This window comes from Gopherus flavomarginatus, chromosome 1, assembly GCF_025201925.1.
Source record: "Gopherus flavomarginatus isolate rGopFla2 chromosome 1, rGopFla2.mat.asm, whole genome shotgun sequence".
NCBI classification, from domain to species: Eukaryota; Metazoa; Chordata; order Testudines; family Testudinidae; genus Gopherus; species Gopherus flavomarginatus.
The window spans coordinates 101,446,065-101,462,967 of NC_066617.1; the positions used below are offsets into that span (position 1 = coordinate 101,446,065).

General features: G+C 42.3%; 1 protein-coding gene across 21 annotated transcripts in view; it reads left to right on the top strand.

Annotated features, from left to right (window-relative positions):
- Positions 1 to 16,903, top strand: part of RBFOX2 (RNA binding fox-1 homolog 2) — a 263,059-nt gene that overhangs the window by 229,458 nt on the left and 16,698 nt on the right. For 8 of the 21 annotated variants that reach the window (XM_050926787.1, XM_050926947.1, XM_050926836.1 and 5 more), the window contains 6 exons: positions 909 to 1,001; positions 3,703 to 3,763; positions 7,325 to 7,378; positions 7,501 to 7,593; positions 8,727 to 8,859; positions 15,699 to 15,738. In XM_050926787.1, the coding sequence (XP_050782744.1) occupies positions 909 to 1,001; positions 3,703 to 3,763; positions 7,325 to 7,378; positions 7,501 to 7,593; positions 8,727 to 8,859; positions 15,699 to 15,738 (474 nt within the window). The remainder of the gene's footprint in view (positions 1 to 908; positions 1,002 to 3,702; positions 3,764 to 7,324; positions 7,379 to 7,500; positions 7,594 to 8,726; positions 8,860 to 15,698; positions 15,739 to 16,903) is intronic. The other 13 variants (XM_050926863.1, XM_050926918.1, XM_050926854.1 and 10 more) reach the window with 5 other exon arrangements.

Here is a 16,903-nt window from a genome sequence, read left to right on the forward strand (position 1 = left end):
GCCTATGACATTAATGTACATAGAAATCTCGTTCAGACTTATTATACTATATAGATTTGATATGGCAGTCACAGAGGGAAAATTTTACACTGCTCTTTTCTGACAATAATATATAGTGCTTTACATGTTTATATTTTGGTACCACCTAGAAGCCCGAGTTAGCATCAGGGGCCTGTCCTAGGCACTGTACAGGCATAGAGGTAGACATGATCTCTGCCCCGGAGACCTTACACTGGGCTTTACAAACATCTAATCTTCACAACAGTTTTATGAGGTAGGTAAATATTATTATTGTACCCATTTTACGGATGGGAAAAGTGAAGCAGAGAGGGTGACTTGCCCATAGCTACAGTGGTGTCAGTGTAGGGGCCAGGATCGGAACAGAGGAATTCCTAGTGCCCAATCCTTAACTCAAACCACACCTCTCTCCTGCAAGAGACTGTTGAAACTACCAGGTGCCTTTCAATACCATATAAAGGTCCACAAAGTAGCGCAGGCATTAATTGGCAGTGGCGTGAAATATCTAGCTTGGGCTTTACCAGTTTCTCTACATCAGAATAGAATAGGGCCTAGGATTTACCTTTAAGAAAATCTGTCTCGAGTAACTTTGTACTTCTTTTTTGGTCTGGCCTCAATTGCTTTTACATTTTCTTTTCATTATTATTATTTATTATTATTATTATTTATTATTTAATATTCTGGTTAAAATTCCTTTATTTTATTTTATTGAATTGAATTTCTTTTATTTATGAAACATGCATGAACCAACTATGTGACTCTAGGAGAGTATTGCTGAGTTGTGCTGATGTCAATTTCATACTGTGATATTTTTTCTCTATTTATCTAGAGATCAGTATTTCAATATATAATGATGTGCATGTTTTCCCCCCTTCTCCCGCTGCATGCAGGGATTCGGGTTCGTAACTTTCGAGAATAGTGCTGATGCAGACAGGGCCAGGGAGAAATTACACGGCACCGTGGTAGAGGGCCGTAAAATCGAGGTGCATGTCTTCAGTAATTCAATTTCTTCTTTATATTTATTCTTTTTATTTCTTTTTTGTGTCTTGCCTCACTTATTTCACATTTGGATCCCTGTCTTCTGTGTGCGTGTGTTTGTGTCTGTGTCCTTCACCCCACTGCACTGAAGTGTACAAAAGTGACTTCCCCTCCCAAAAAATGTCTTTGGTTGATTTGAGTATTTTTCTTTTTCTTTCTTTCTTTTTTTCTTTTTAAGTTTATTTCCCACCCACTCCAAATTTTTGCCCTTCTGCTGTCTTGATTTTCCTTTGCTTCAGTTTGTGAGGCTCCGATTTCCTGTTTGTTATCAGGCCTGAACAAAAGTAACTCAAAAAGTACTGTCTGATTTCTAACTCTGTGTCTGACAATAAAGCAGGGGGCAGCCAGTATCCTCTCTTTCCTCAGAGGCCAGTTCTCCTTCATATGAGTGTGAGCTGATGTTGAGGGCAGGGTAGAGGGGAAAAGGCACAGATTGGGCTGCTATAGCTGCCTTCTTGATCTGTCTGCAGTCAATTAAAGTTAACTCTTAAAACTTCCTGTAAGGAGAGCTCTCAGTAGAAGGGTTAAGTGACTGGCCAGAGTAGCTACATATGAGGCCGTTGCACGGTGCTCACCAATTTTATGTTCCACCTTATTGAAGGCTAACTGGCCCCTTCCCTTTCTCCCTCTTTCTTTATCAAAAAAAAAAAGTACTAAATATTAAAAAATATTAAACAAAAAAGCCGCCTTTTTGAGTAAGATGTCTGCATATTTTGCTTTTTTTTTGTTTTTGTTTTTTTTTATTTCCCTTTTCGATGGTTTAGCGTTTAGGGCCCTTCACTTGACTCACTCTTTCCATGGTAACTATACACAATGCTGGCGATGGTACGAGTTGGCGGTAAGTGAAACAAAAGTGCTGGAGAAGAAGCTTGTATTTTTTAAATTTTTCTTAAAGTTACAAAAACAAAATTAAATAAGAAAGAAAAAAATCCATCTGCCATCTCACATTAACACTACAAAATGTGATTTGACTTGTTGTCCCCACCTGCCTCCTTTCCCTTTTCCCCTCTTTTATTTTCAATGCTGTTGAGTAATGCCGCCTGGACTTTGGATGTACGTATCGTTTTGTAGCAGTCTGAGCTGTTTGATTACTGACTTCATAGTGATTTCCCCTTGCACATCTTACTCAGAGTTACTGAACTCCAGTTTGGCTGGTTTTTATTAATGCACCAATCCCCTCCTCTCTCTCTCCTGCCCCTTCTTTCTCTTGCTCTGTCTTTCCCAGACCTGTTTGTAGCTGTGATTGTTTGTTCTCTCTCTCTCTCTCTCTCCCCGCCCCCCCCCCCCCATGCCCTCCCTCCCCAGTTTTTCTTTACTCAGTTAAATGCAGCTGTTGGTCTCTCTTTGCTGACTGGTGGTTTCTGATTGGTTCTGGCAATTTTTCCTTTAAGTGCTTGTGTTGCACTTTGCTGTAGCAGCTGATTTCAGGCACTTGCTCCATCTTAATGATTGTCTGTGAGACCCTCTCTTCTCCCTCTTCTCCTCCCCTCCCCCCAATCAATTGTGTTTTTTTCCCTTTCTTTTATCAGTGTGTGTTTAACTGCATGCTCTCAATCTCATCATTGTTGTTTTCCATTCTTTCTTTTTTAAATGTGTAATGTTTATATTGTTTTTGGGCCAAAACTAGAGTAAATGTGGTTCCAGGCTCCCCTCGCCTTCATAGGCTCACCACTCCATAAATCCCAAAGGATATGATGAGACTCTTTTTTGTTTACTTCTCCTTAAGACTGGCTTCTTTCATTCCTCTGGCCTCTCAGTTCCATTCTGGCCTGAGATTTTGACAGATCATTGATTCCTGCTAAGAAGCTTCACCCTCCTTGCAAGAACTCTAAGGCTGTGTCTGACACAGGGCTGCAGTAACTTGGCTTTCAAACCCCATCCATCCTTTCTTTATCAGCACCGCCTCTGCTGTAACACCCACTTGCTGTAGCACTCAGAATGCTTGGAACTATGCGGAGCTCTGTAATGAGGGTGGAGGGTACAATGAAACCAGGAGACCCATCTACACCTCTGCATTTTATTTTAAGAGATTTTTGTGAGAATTTTAAAATCAGAGATAAATCAGTAACCCAAGGGCATCTTGAAACTGAGTTGAAGGCCAATGTCTCATAGGATTCCAAAAGTCTCTCTTGGCCTAGCAAGATTAAATCCAAGACAACTAGAAACCAGATTACTTTTTTTCTTGAAGACCTGTTTGTCTGTGACATTTGTGGTCTATGACATTTTAATGGTGGGCTTCTGAAAGGAGCTAGTTTATTCACCACCTGCTTTGTTTTTCCTCTGCCTCAGCTGCGGAGATCACCATCCGTACCACTCCAGTGGGCCTCGGACAAGCTTTTTGCCCATCCAGTTGGTGAGCTGCAGATATCCAGTGTGCTCTAATGGTAGCAGGATGTCTGAGAATCCCAATTTTACTCTCGTTGGCCTTTTGTTTAAATGCATTAAGTGCCACAATTAGCTGTAATGTTTACAATTAAGTGGCAACTTCTAATAGTAATTTAAATATCTTGTATTTTTGTAAAAGTGGCTGTTTGATTTCTTTGCTCTAAGATGTATAGGGTATGAGATATTGGAGAGGTAGTTATAATTTTCCCTAACATCTTGTGCTTCCTTCCCTCTCCTCCCCCTCCCCTTTCTTACTTTTAGGTGAATAATGCCACAGCACGAGTGATGACCAATAAGAAGATGGTCACGCCATATGCAAATGGTAAGAGAGAATGTTTGCGCTAATCCTAAACTGAAAGATTTCAGGGGTGATGACAAACTCTACATCCTCAAATTGAATACCTTATTACAAGGTCTCATTGTTTCTTGACTACAGTGAGATCTCTGGATGCTCAGCACCTTTGAAACTCAGGCGACTTATTTAGGTGCTTAATTGTGGATTTAGGAGCCCAACTTTAGGATCTCATTTTTGAAAAATCTTGGCCTTACTTTTAGCTGTAAATATAACTCTCTCCTTGCAGCCAGGAAAGCTGGGGCACCAAACAGTTTGTCTCTCAGAGAACTTGCCTATTGTCAACAATTTCCCAAGGAACATGAATAAGGAATGACTCAGTTGTTTTGTGGAGTGAAGAACTCTGTCTTGATTAGAAGTCTTGGGTCTGTTGTCTACCAGTCTCTCTGCAGCAACTCTATGTAGCATAGTATAGAAACAACAATATGCTTATTAAACAGTGCACGTTATGTGAAGAGGCTTTTCCTTATGAGAACTGAGCACCGTTATACAAGATGCTGTATATTTTAAATCTCATCCCCCAGTGAAATGAAATGTGGAGTTTACAAAGTTGTCCTGGGACAGACTGAGATACACAAAGTTGTCCTGAGACATAGTCAGTGGTCCCCAGTTGCACTGAAAATGTTCCCAAACAGCTTCTGTGCAGTAGCAATTTAAGCATACAGTAGATCATGAGAGAGCATGGGTTGGTGGTTAAAACAGAAGATTGGAAACCTTGCCTCATCTACAGATTTACTATGTGCCCTTGGGCAAGTCACTTAATTTGCATGTGCCAGTTTCCCAAGTGTGGTGAAGCTTAATGAATGTTTGTAAAGAGCTTTGAAATCCTGTGATGGTAAGTCACTATGGAAGTGCAAAGTGGTTGTGCTGTTTTACCCAGTGAATAGGAACAGAGAATGTATAGGGTTACATTGTAATGACGTGTGGACCAGGGTGACTGGCAGGAGCATCCTTTTTGGTTTGTCAACCCATAAAGTCTACATTAAAATAATGTAAAGGTGTATGGTATTTGGGCAGTTTGAATGTACTAGTTAGTGCTTTTCACCGCCACGTGAGACTGACTAGATTTGGGAATTAAAATCCATGTCTGTCTGTCCAAGTTCTTACCTTAGCACCGATCATCTTAGCCTCTTGCTCACAGAGTTGGCAGTGCACAGGCAATACGCCCAGTGCGACAAAGAGGGTGTGCATTACATCATTCAGCATTACCCCCCAGCATATTAATTAGTGACATTATTGGGCTGTGATCAAATCACACCAGAAAGATGATTTATAAGACCTCAAAGGTGAGGCTGAGTAGTTAAAGTGTAGTAAGTTTCATAGGACTCCTGTGGAGGAAAGATATATAATATTTATTAGTAAAACCTGCATGGTTGCCAAGTAAACAGATGAGGCCTGCCCTGAAAAGTGAAGACTTTTTTGTAGAAATCAGACCTGATCATCTTAGAGTCCACCCTAATACCAGTTCTCTTCCCTTTTTGGTTAGAATGGGTGGAGACAAACAGGTTTTCCAGCTCTGCTCACTTGGGAAAAGTGCCTCAGTTCATATCCATTCTACAATGGCAGGCTTTTCACCAGGTTCATTATTTGCTAATTTAACCATTACTCTCTTGTGTATTTGTGCTGATGATTTTCAATTCTTGCCCATTGTACAGATTATATTAAATGATTCTCTGGGAAAGATTGCATCTGGGGGATGCAACATGGAGAAAGCAGCAAAATATAAATAAAATGGTGAAGAGAAAATGTGGAATCAACAGACTTGTTTGTTTGAAATACTTTTATTCAACATATTGTGTGTGATTCAGTTACCTGGGAAATCTCAACTCAATTGCCATGCTATCTTTAGTGACACTCCAGTAAATATGATAGCCTGTGTATTTGAGACATAGGGGTGTAACATGATTTGCCTGAGATCACAGATTGAGCCAGTGGTTTAGACATAGTTAGAATCTACAAGATTCCCAATGAACATATAGAATAGCAAGAACTGACGGGAAGATTCACGGAGAGAATGAATCTTGTGGCCAACTATGGGGGATTGTAGTGAACATCTGTATAAGGCAGTTGGCATTCTGCTCAGTTTTGTTTCTTACAGCTTACACCAGAGGTTACTATGCAGTGGATCAGCTTGTGCTCTACTTATACCTCCCATGTAATAGTCTATATCTGGACCCTGGCATTAGGAAAGCTAGTCTGCCTCTATTCAACAGCACAGGGACCTCGGTGGAAGCCATAATGGGAGAAGTGGATGTGATATACCTAGACTTTAGTAAGGCATTTGTTACAGTCTCGCAAGATATTCTTATTAGATAAACTAGAAAAGTACAATTTAGATGGGGCTACTATAAGGTGGGTGCATAACTGGCTGGATAGCCGTACTCAGAGAGTAGTTGTTAATGGCTCCCAATCCTGCTGGAAAGGTATAACAAGTGGGGTTCCGCAGGGGTCTGTTTTGGGACCAGTTCTGTTCAATATCTTCATCAACGATTTAGATGTTGGCATAGAAAGTACGCTTATTAAGTTTGCGGACGATACCAAACTGGGAGGGATTGCAACTGCTTTGGAGGACAGGGTCAAAATTCAAAATGATCTGGACAAATTGGAGAAATGGTCTGAGGTAAACAGGATGAAGTTCAATAAAGATAAATGCAAAGTGTTCCACCTAGGAAGGAACAATCAGTTTCACACATACAGAATGGGAAGAGACTGTCTAGGAAGGAGTATGGCAGAAAGAGATCTAGGGGTCATAGTAGACCACAAGCTTAATATGAGTCAACAGTGTGATACTGTTGCAAAAAAAGCAAATGTGATTCTGGGATGCATTAACAGGTGTGTTGTAAACAAGACACGAGAAGTCATTCTTCCGCTTTACTCTGCGCTGGTTAGGCCTCAACTGGAGTATTGTGTCTAGTTCTGGGCACCGCATTTCAAGAAAGATGTGGAGAAATTGGAGAGGGTCCAGAGAAGAGCAACAAGAATGATTAAAGGTCTTGAGAACGTGACCTATGAAGGAAGGCTGAAGGAATTGGGTTTGTTTAGTTTGGAAAAGAGAAGACTGAGAGGGGACATGATAGCAGTTTTCAGGTATGTAAAAGGGTGTCATCAGGAGGAGGGAGAAAACTTGTTCACCTTAGCCTCCAATGATAGAACAAGAAGCAATGGGCTTAAACTGCAGCAAGGGAGATTTAGGTTGGACATTAGGAAAAAGTTCCTAACTGTCAGAGTAGTTAAACACTGGAATAGATTGCCTAGGGAAGTTGTGGAATCTCCATCTCTGGAGATATTTAAGAGTAGGTTAGATAAATGTCTATTAGGGATGGTCTAGACAGTATTTGGTCCTGCCATGAGGGCAGGGGACTGGACTCGATGACCTCTCGAGGTCCCTTCCAGTCCTAGAGTCTATGAGTCTATGAGTCTATAAGTGCCTAAAGCTGAGTTTCACATGCAAAGCTCATTTTTCTCCCCTACTCTTTCCGCTGTTTTTCCTGGTATGGACGTCAGCACTCATTGCTATCTTTGCTATTTCAGGTTGGAAATTGAGCCCTGTGGTTGGAGCAGTGTACGGCCCCGAGTTATACGCAGGTAGAACTTAAGTAGACACTTCCATTTCTGCCATTTAACTGCAGTGGTGTTTGTTTGTGTTCACAGTCTGCTGTTTCTTTATAACCTTTTTACGTTTTTTATTCTTTTTAAAACTAAATTAGCGTCCAGCTTTCAAGCAGATGTCTCGCTGGGCAATGACGCCGCAGTGCCCCTGTCAGGAAGGGGGGGTATTAACACTTACATTCCTTTAATCAGTAAGTAGCCCCAATTGGCCCCTGTATTGTTACTGTGCTTGAGTAAACAATGATCTGTTAGCCCTCTTCTCTCCAGCCTGTATGATATATACTTGAAAGGATGGGTCTTGTTGGGGACAGATTTGCCACCAGCCAGAGCCCCCAGGCATGGTAGCGGCCATGACCTTTCCATCTTGCAGTGTGTTTCCATGCTTGCTTTTGACTGGGGCTTCTGCCATGATAAGGAAGGTGCAGAGCAGGAGGGAGGGGAGTGTGAAGAGAGTGCCACTGCTTGTACTTCAAAACTAAAGACACCAAACAGACAGCTCTCCAAAGTACATATTATACAAGCTACTAAACTGCGAGTCCACTGCAAGCCCCCTAGTAGCATGTGCCTGGAAGCACCTTGGGTTGAATTTGTGCCTTGCAACTGGCTCCTTCTGGGTATCTGTTATTGCATTGTGTTTGCAGCTGCCTCTGAGGTTTTGACCTAATTTGCCCTGAGCCAGTTTACTCCAGCATGAAGTGTAATAAAACAGGGCCCAATACACATGGAACCGGTTACTGGTCACATTTGCCAGAAGACGATGGGCTCTTGGTAAACTGGCACTTAATGGGGAATTTCTGCTGCCTTACATGGGAGTTATCCTGTCTTTCTGGCTTTGAATTGAACATGGGGAGGGAGGGGATGGCAAAGGGGAAGGGAAGAGGACAATTGACTGATTTAAGGGGCTCATGCTGAATTGTTTCAAAGAAACCAAACTGACAAATCCCCAAAGTAGATATTATACAATTTGGAAGAGTCGCCTGCTATATTGGTAGCAACTCTTTGTGCTTCTCGGACTCTTTCTAACCAGACTGCATGGCAGTGTCAAAATGGGGGCGGAGGGAAATTGTACCACCCTTGCAATGAACAAGGCATGACACAGCATTAACCCCTTGCATGCCAGGCCTCTGTGCAGCCCCTCTCTCCCTCTAGTGATGTAGCAGGAGGTACACTCTTTCTGTGGGGCTGTAAGCATGCCCCTTTGCCGGACAGACGTGGAACATCCCATAGCTCTGGAGCCTATTGTATTATTTTGTTCAAAACAGATAGTTTTGAATTGGGCAGGAGTTATGATCCCGCTCATCTTTCTACTTATCTGTCTTTACAGTTCCAGGCTTCCCCTACCCAACTGCAGCCACCACAGCAGCTGCATTCCGGGGGGCACACCTGAGGGGTCGAGGACGAACAGTATATGGTGCAGTCCGGGCAGTACCCCCCACAGCCATCCCTGCCTATCCAGGGTAAGCACCGGACACCAAAACAGTGTGTTCTACGCCATGTTGAGAGGTAGCTGATTGATTGGCCAAGGATAAAAATCATGGTGAGAGTCAGGATGCACCAACATTAGAGTACTCTGCACCCAATGACACCGAAAAAAAAACAGATCTAAAATCATCTGTGTTAGATACTTTACACTTCATTTCAGTCTCCTGACACTCTAGTAACTAAAGGCAACTGCCTAAGGCAGTGATCCCCAACGCGGTGCCCGCCAGGGCATCTGTGCACGCCCACCTACTGACAAGGGAGTGCCCCACTGCCGAGAAGCGTGGCGGCCGAACAAGCAGCTGCCGAAATGCCACCAAGAAGCAGCAACGTCAAGAAGCATCGCCAACTAAATGCCGCTGCTTTTCGGCAGCAATGCCTCTTGATGACACTGCTTCTCAGGCCACGTCCAGACTAGAAATTAAAATCGATTTTAGATACGCAACTTCAGCTACGTGAATAACGTAGCTGAAGTCGAATTTCTAAAATCGAGATACTCACCAGTCTGGACGGGGCGCCATCGATGTCCGCGGCTCTCCGCGTCGATTCCGGAACTCCGTTCGGATTGATGGAGTTCCGGAATCGATGTAAGCGCGCTCGGGGATCGATACACCGCGTCCAGACTAGACGCGATATATCGATCCCCGAGCAATCGATTTTAACCCGCCGATGCCGCGGGTTAGTCTGGACGAGGGCTCAGCGGTGACGCTTCTTCGCATTGCTGCTCCTCGGCGGCTGCTTGTCCAGCGGTCACGCTCTTTGGCGGCTAATCGTCAGGCGCCCGCCACACTGAAAAGGTTGGGGACCACTGGCCTAAGGTACCAGCAGGTTCCTTCTCATATGCATTAGTAGTTTGTCTGTGGAATTCATCTAGCATTGACACTGCGAAAAAGGACAAAGAAAGGGTCTCAAGTTTGTGGAGTGAGGCAGGTTCTGTTCTCTTCACTTCTTGGTATTTTGTTATCCAGGAGTGGGGAGTATGATCAGTTACCTTCATGCCTCCCCATCTGGGAGTAGGGCACAGGAGAGCCAGTTACCCACAATGGATTTGCTTTCTTGTTGGAGACAGTTTAAAAAGGTTTAAAGCAAAGATCAATCAAGTCCATTTAAATTAAAGTGGGGGAGAGAGGGAATATAGGTAAAATGAAATGGCAACATGCTTTGAATAATAAGAATGGTATAAAGTACTGATGGACGTGTGATCTAGCATCCTTCACCATCTGATTTTCATTAGTCATGCAGTGGAATGAATTCCGTAGAAACAAACTATTCTGTTGTTTGAAAGGTGTAAATTGCTGGATTTATTTGGGTTCTTTGAATCTGAGGATGCCTCATTCACATTGCTTACCGCTGTAACCTGTCTGCCCGGTTCTCAAGGCAACATCCTCACATTTTCACAGAGGGAGTCTGAGTGAGAGAGAATCCTCCCAGAGAGCAAGAAATTTGGACACTAACTCCCATTTCTCCTTATTAAGCCAGCTATGGAGTGGGGAGCATAGACCATAAGTCTCCTAATAGGACAGTACCTTTGGACTTTGCCCTCGGATGTACTTATCAGCTTGGAGACCTTGTGTAATAGATTAAGATGAGGGTTACTGTGCCCTTTCTTTGTAGAGTCCAGTCTGGCATTTAAAATAGAACTCAATGAAGCAAGTTGGAGCAGCCAGACATCCATCTACCCTACAGCAAGAACTTGTAGCAATAATTCAAACTGCTTTGCATCTTACATTATGCAAATAAATATTTTGGACTTAGTACATCCAGTGACCCGGGGTGGGGAAACTGTTGCTTGAACACATGGGGTTCACAAGGTGTTCTTTTTGCTGAGTTTTCAGATAATCATCCCTCTTACACAGATCCATCTCTTTCCACTGCCATTACAAGTTTATATCCTATATTCTCTAACTCTGGCCTCTGACCCACACCCTCTGTCCATCTTTGTTACTGTAATAATGACCCAGTCCTGTTTTATCAGGAAGTGCTCCAGAGTGAAAAACACAAACAAAATTGAGCTAAGTGCTACTATCTAGAAGGACTTTTATCCTGTTGTAGGAAGGACTTTTATTCTTTATCCCTGATAGTAACGGCTAGAGCATTCCTAGCAAGAGGCTGTCATCAGTGGTACACTGGGAGAACACTCCTTATAGCCTTTCTGCATTTATGATTGATTGCTTAAATCCAACCACATCTTTGTATAAAAGAGTTATTTACATTTGGAATACAGGCCATGCACCAGTTTATCTGACGCCACAGATTGATCTCATATGTCTTCGTGTTCAGTGAACTGTCCAGCAAACAATTGGAAGACAGCAGTAAACAAGCTGCACTCACATATGATCCTGAATTGTGCTAAACACAAACATGAGGTTTTAATTAATACATTTGTTGTTGTCATAGACTGGGTCTCCAGTGTTGCATGTCTTACAGAGGAAAGTAGTTCCTCATTGTAGAGTTATAAACTGCTCCACACATTTTAGTTATAAAAAACCAGTAGGAGAGAAACCGTGTTACAACTGATGGTACATCAGGCCACATTTGACCTTGAATGCTTAGTGTCATGCATACATTCCTGGCACCAAATCATGCATCAGCTACTTCCCCCTACCCTTTTAATGAAAGATGAGACATGAAATCAAGAACCAAGCCTTGAGTGACTAAAATAAAATGGATACTTAGGAAGAAGACATTCAATAAAATTGAAAGGTGGAAAATTCAAAACTGATAGTTGAAAATACTTCTTTTAAAAAAAAAACAATTATTTTGTGGAAATAATTGCCACAAGATATCATTGAGGCTTAGAGTTTAGCGGGTTTCAAAAAGGTAAGACATTTATATGGATAATAAGAATAGGAATTGCCAGACTGGATCACGCTCAAGGTCCATTTAGCCCAGTATCCTGTCTCTGATAATAGTCAGATCCAGATGGTTCAGAGGAAGGGACAAGAAACTTCCTAATCCCTAGCAATTACAGATTTGGTTTAAGACCTGAAGCATGAGGTTTAATAAAATATGCATTTTAATACTGCTAAATGCAAGGTCATACATGTAGGGACTAAAAACATAGGTTACACATACAGTCCCCCATCCTATATTTTGGAAGGCTGTGAACCAGAAAAACATTTAGGGGTCATGGTCAGCAGTAAAAGTTAGCTGGTATGGTCCGGTTTGGTGTACCATTAAGAGTCGATAAGCAGTGCCAGACTGGACCGGCTTCCCCAGGCCAGCAATTTAAAGGGCCTGGGGCTCCCGGCAGCGGCTGGAGCCCTGAGTCCTTTAAATCACCCCTTAGCCATGGGGCTCCCAGCTGCCTCTGCAGCTAGTAGCTCTGGGGGTGATTTAAAGATTTAAAGGGCTGACCAAGCCCCAGGGATTTAAAGGCCCCATCTCTTCTGGTTGAGGCCCTGCCCCTTGCTCAGGATTCCGGAGTGCCAGTAAGTCCTTTAAGTTACTTTCACCCCTAGTCATGGTGGATAACCAGCTAAACATGAACTAACTGTATAATGTGGGGATTAAGAGAGCAAATGGAATCCTTGAGTGTACAAGCAGGAGAATATTGAGTAGTAGTAGGGAGGTGATATTACCTCTTATAAAATGGTAGTAAGACCATTATTGGTATACTGTGTCCCTATCTAGTGGCCACGCTTTTAAAAGAATGTTGGGAAATTAGAGAAGTCCAGAAAAGAGCTGCTACAAGAATTGATTCAAGATCTAAAAAACATGTCTTACTAAAAAACTCAAAACTAAGAAAGCTCAGTCTGTGTAGGTTAACAGAAAGAAGGTTAAGAAGTGATTTGATCACTGCCTATTAAGAAAGTACCTATGTGGAGAAAGAATTTGTGATAGTACAGGGCTCTTTAATACAGCAGACAAAGGCATAACAAGATCCAGTGTCTGGAAGCTAAAACTAGACCAATCTAAACTAGAAATAAGGCACTGTTTCATTTTTTTTTATTATTTTTTTTGGCAGTGCAGGTAATTAACCACTGGAATAATTTGCCTCGGGATGTGATGGATTCTCCATCTTCTTCTGTGCTGGGCCCTATGTGTATTCCACACATGGGTACGCGTGCGCACCATGTGGCTGAATCTGGAAGTTTTTCCAAGCAGAGTCCATTGACCTGCACATGCGTAGTATCTTGCCTTGTGCTGCTGACCGAGGATATAAGGGGTGGCGCAGGTCATAGTGGAAGTCTTTCTAAAAGATATGCTATGATTCAAATGGAAGTTATAGGCTTGAAGCAGAAACCACTTGGTGAAATTCCAAGGTCTGTGTAATGCAGGAGGCCAGAGTAGATAAACATAGTGGACCATCTGGCCTTAAAATAATATATGAATATTCCTTCAAAAATTTGTTTGCATTAATGAATTAATAAATCTGGATACTCTTGCTATGCATATAAATGTCCAGTCCCTTTTCGAATCTTGCTAAGTTTTTAGCCTCAATAACCAGAGTTGTTATAGTAAATATTAAGAGGGGAGGAAAAAAATACCAAGAGTTTTGGAAGGGATTTAAACCCTCAAATTTCAGGGTATAAGCCAGGGGTCGACAACTTTTCAGAAGTGCTGTGCTGAGTCTTCATTTATTCACTCTCATTTAAGGTTTCGCGTGCCAGTAATACATTTCAACATTTTTAGAAAGTCTCTTTCTATAAGTCTGTAATATATAATTAAGCTATTGTTGTATGTAAAGTAAATAAGGTTTTAAAATGTTTAAGAAGCTTCATTTAAAATTAAATTAAAATGCAGAGCCTCCCGGACCAGTGGCCAGGACGCAGGCAGTTGAGTACCACTGAAAATCAGCTCACGTGCCGCCTTCAGCACGTGTGCCATAGGTTGCCTACCCCTGGTATAAGCCAATCTCAATTTATTAGGGGTTACAGAGGAGAACTTTCTCTAGTGATAAGTTATCCCACAACATGGATTCTTGTACCTTTTTATGAAGCAGCCAGTGCTGGCAACTGTAAGTGACAAGATCCTAGACTAGATGGACCATTGGTATAATCCAGTTTGGCAATTCTTGTGAACTCTGAAATATTTTTACCAAAATGGTAACCTGTTTATAAAACGATCATGTTCTCTGTCAAGCGTTTACCCTTCATGCAAGAGTAGTAATAAAACACACTTGACGACAGAAAGTCTAACAATTTAAATCACAGCCCCAGAAGCCAAACTTTTGTGGTTTTAGAGTTTGGTTCCTACAAACACCATATGGCCCACTTCTTTCTCCGAGGTATATCATCTTTTCTCTTCATCTCCACATCTAGTGCACTTAGAGACCAATGCAACTCTGTCCATGGGGAATGGATTGCACCTATCTTGGAGTAGACAATATTTTACCAAAAGACTTTACTTGTAGCTAACACTGCTCCATTAATTTTAATAATAGCTTGCAGTCTGCTTCCAAGATATTGTGGCCCCTCTCTGTGTACTTTACAATAGATGGGTGTTTTAATCAGGGTGTCAGGATCTTGGCAGCATTTTACACTCCAGCTGATGCCACAAAAAAAATTACAGCTAATGTTCCCTACCTCTTTCTAGCTTGTGGTAATGCTATTGGTAAGTTATACACATGCCCCCATGGGTCTCAAAGATGGTGGGGATAATGCTTTTTAAAATGTGGGTGGGTGGGTTAGCACTGAGCTGTCCAGAGGACAAAATAGGAGAAAGTTGTGTAACATGAAAGCATGTGTTTACAATGGGGGTGGGGGTGGGGGGAGAGCGGCCTGGAGTATACCCTATTGTCCTTCCTTGTCCTTCCCCAATTTCCATCCCCAAAGCAAGCTACATTACAGCCTTACACTGCCAAATATTCTGGTAAGAGTGGCTCTTTGGGAACCCCAGACCCTGGTTTGACATTTTTGCGGCTTGAAGTTCTGAGAGAAACTAATAGTGACTAATAAAGCCAAAGAGAGCACCATCCCGTGCAAGCCCTTCCAGTTGCTCCTTTCTGCTGTGGAATGTGTCGTTACTATCAGGGATGATCCCACTGCACCTTTCAATTCTTGAACCTTGGACCAATCACTTAACCTTTTTAGCTCATTATCTCTGCTTTTGAAAGCAATGCATTGTGGGTATTTTTGGTTTTTTCTTTTTAATTATATTTCTCCGTGTTTACTTTGATCAGAATTGATTGACTTGTTTTCCTGAGGTGTTGCATCGGTTCTTTAAGATGCTGAATAATAATACTTTGCATGCTTGTGTGATCAGCCAAATCTTATCGCATGTCTAATGTGCAGGGTAAAAACAGGTGATGTATGGATATCAGAAACAGTCATGCAGCCCTGTAAAACTCAACATACAGAATTATACACAGCTTTCTCCAAGATGCTTCTGACTTAGGTGAATTCTAGCCCTTGTGAGACTGCTTCTAAAGGGCTTCTTTAGTCCACATGAAACCCACTCCATGAAGCCAGTCTTAGCATGTGTTAGGGAGTAACTAAAGTAATTCCAGGATCATAACCAGAGTGAAGGCTCCTAAACCCATGTTTCTCTTCTTCAGGGCATCAAGTCTTTCTGAGTCTATTTTTATTATACAATATAAAGGCTGTTCCCCCCTCACCCTATGCATACTGTCCCGTCCCTCTCCCCCTCCCCCCCTGCATGCCATGGAGGATGATATGGGGCCGCATGGGTACGTGCGCACACACATTCTCTTGCTGATTCGCTCCTGCCAGAAAGCCCAGGTTGTGGATTCATACATCACCTGCCTGTGTAAAATGCATGTGCATGCTGCCGTCCTCAATAACCGGAATGTGTTTTCTGTTCTTTTTGTTTTTGTTTTGTTTTTGTTTTTTGTTTTTGTGTGGATTTTCTGCAGTGTGGTTTACCAGGACGGATTTTACGGTGCTGACCTCTATGTAAGTACACACACCGGAGCCTTCTCATTCCCAACCTTCGACAAGCCAGCCTTTTTTTTTGGTTGTTGTTGTTTGTTTATTTGGTTGGTTTGATTTGTTTTTGTTTTTTTTTTAAATATCATTTTCTTTAATTTTCTTCTTCCTTGTGGATATATATATTATATATTTAAGAATGCAAGCATGCTTCTCTGTCACTGCGCTTGCCCCTGGGTGCAAGACCTAAGCCTATGGGTTTCCTGATCATTGCCAGGGTCAGTTTACTGGGTGTCCTCTCCCCACATGCACACTGCTACTAATCAACCTGAGGGATGATTAGCAAATTAAAATTTCTCTCAATACTTCTCTCATTTGCATAATTTGGATATAAAAATAACAGGACTGGTTTAGCCTCAGACGTTCCCTTTCCCTCTCCCCTCCCCCTTCTTTTCCCCTCTTGGGGCCCTTTCAGGCTTGATTTGTGCACCATGCACAAGCTAACTGAGCTCTGTGTTTACAAAAGCTCATGTACCATTGGGATGTGGATGTCACTCCTCTGGCGAAGACATGGGGCTGATTAAAAATGGAGTCTGAGATACTGGAGTGAAGGTTGACATCTCATTTTGCTAGTTGAAATGGTGCCTAACTAGAATAAGAGTTCTCTTTCTTCTCCCTAGGGGAGTTGTAGAGCACGTATATGTGAGGATGTTTAGATGGAAGAGTCAGCAGCCTCCTGCTTCCTGGTAAATTTCTCAAGCACCACAAAAGGCTTTGCCCTATCATGTGATTCACCAGCATATCTGTATCCAGAATTCCTAGCGCACTGATGTTTGAAATGATTGAGGGTGGTGTTCCTAGAACATAGTTGGGCAGGGGGTTCTGATTGGTAGGTGAGGAGAGCAGTTTTCCTTTGGATAGAAAGTTCCATTATAACAATCACACTATAGGAATGTGTTCTCCAGACCAAAAAACTTTAAATTCACTGTCCCCACCCTCATCCTGCTCAGACTATCAGGCTCCAGCAAAGCTGTCCCTTAAATAGGGAATTTTGTCTTGTTTGTGGGTATAATGGCCAGAATAGCTGACCTTGGTTTCCATACTGCTTAGGAGACGGTGCCCCTAACATCCAAAGATATATATCTAGAGGTTGGTTCCTGGGTGATGGATAGGGTTGACTTTGGGCTTCTCT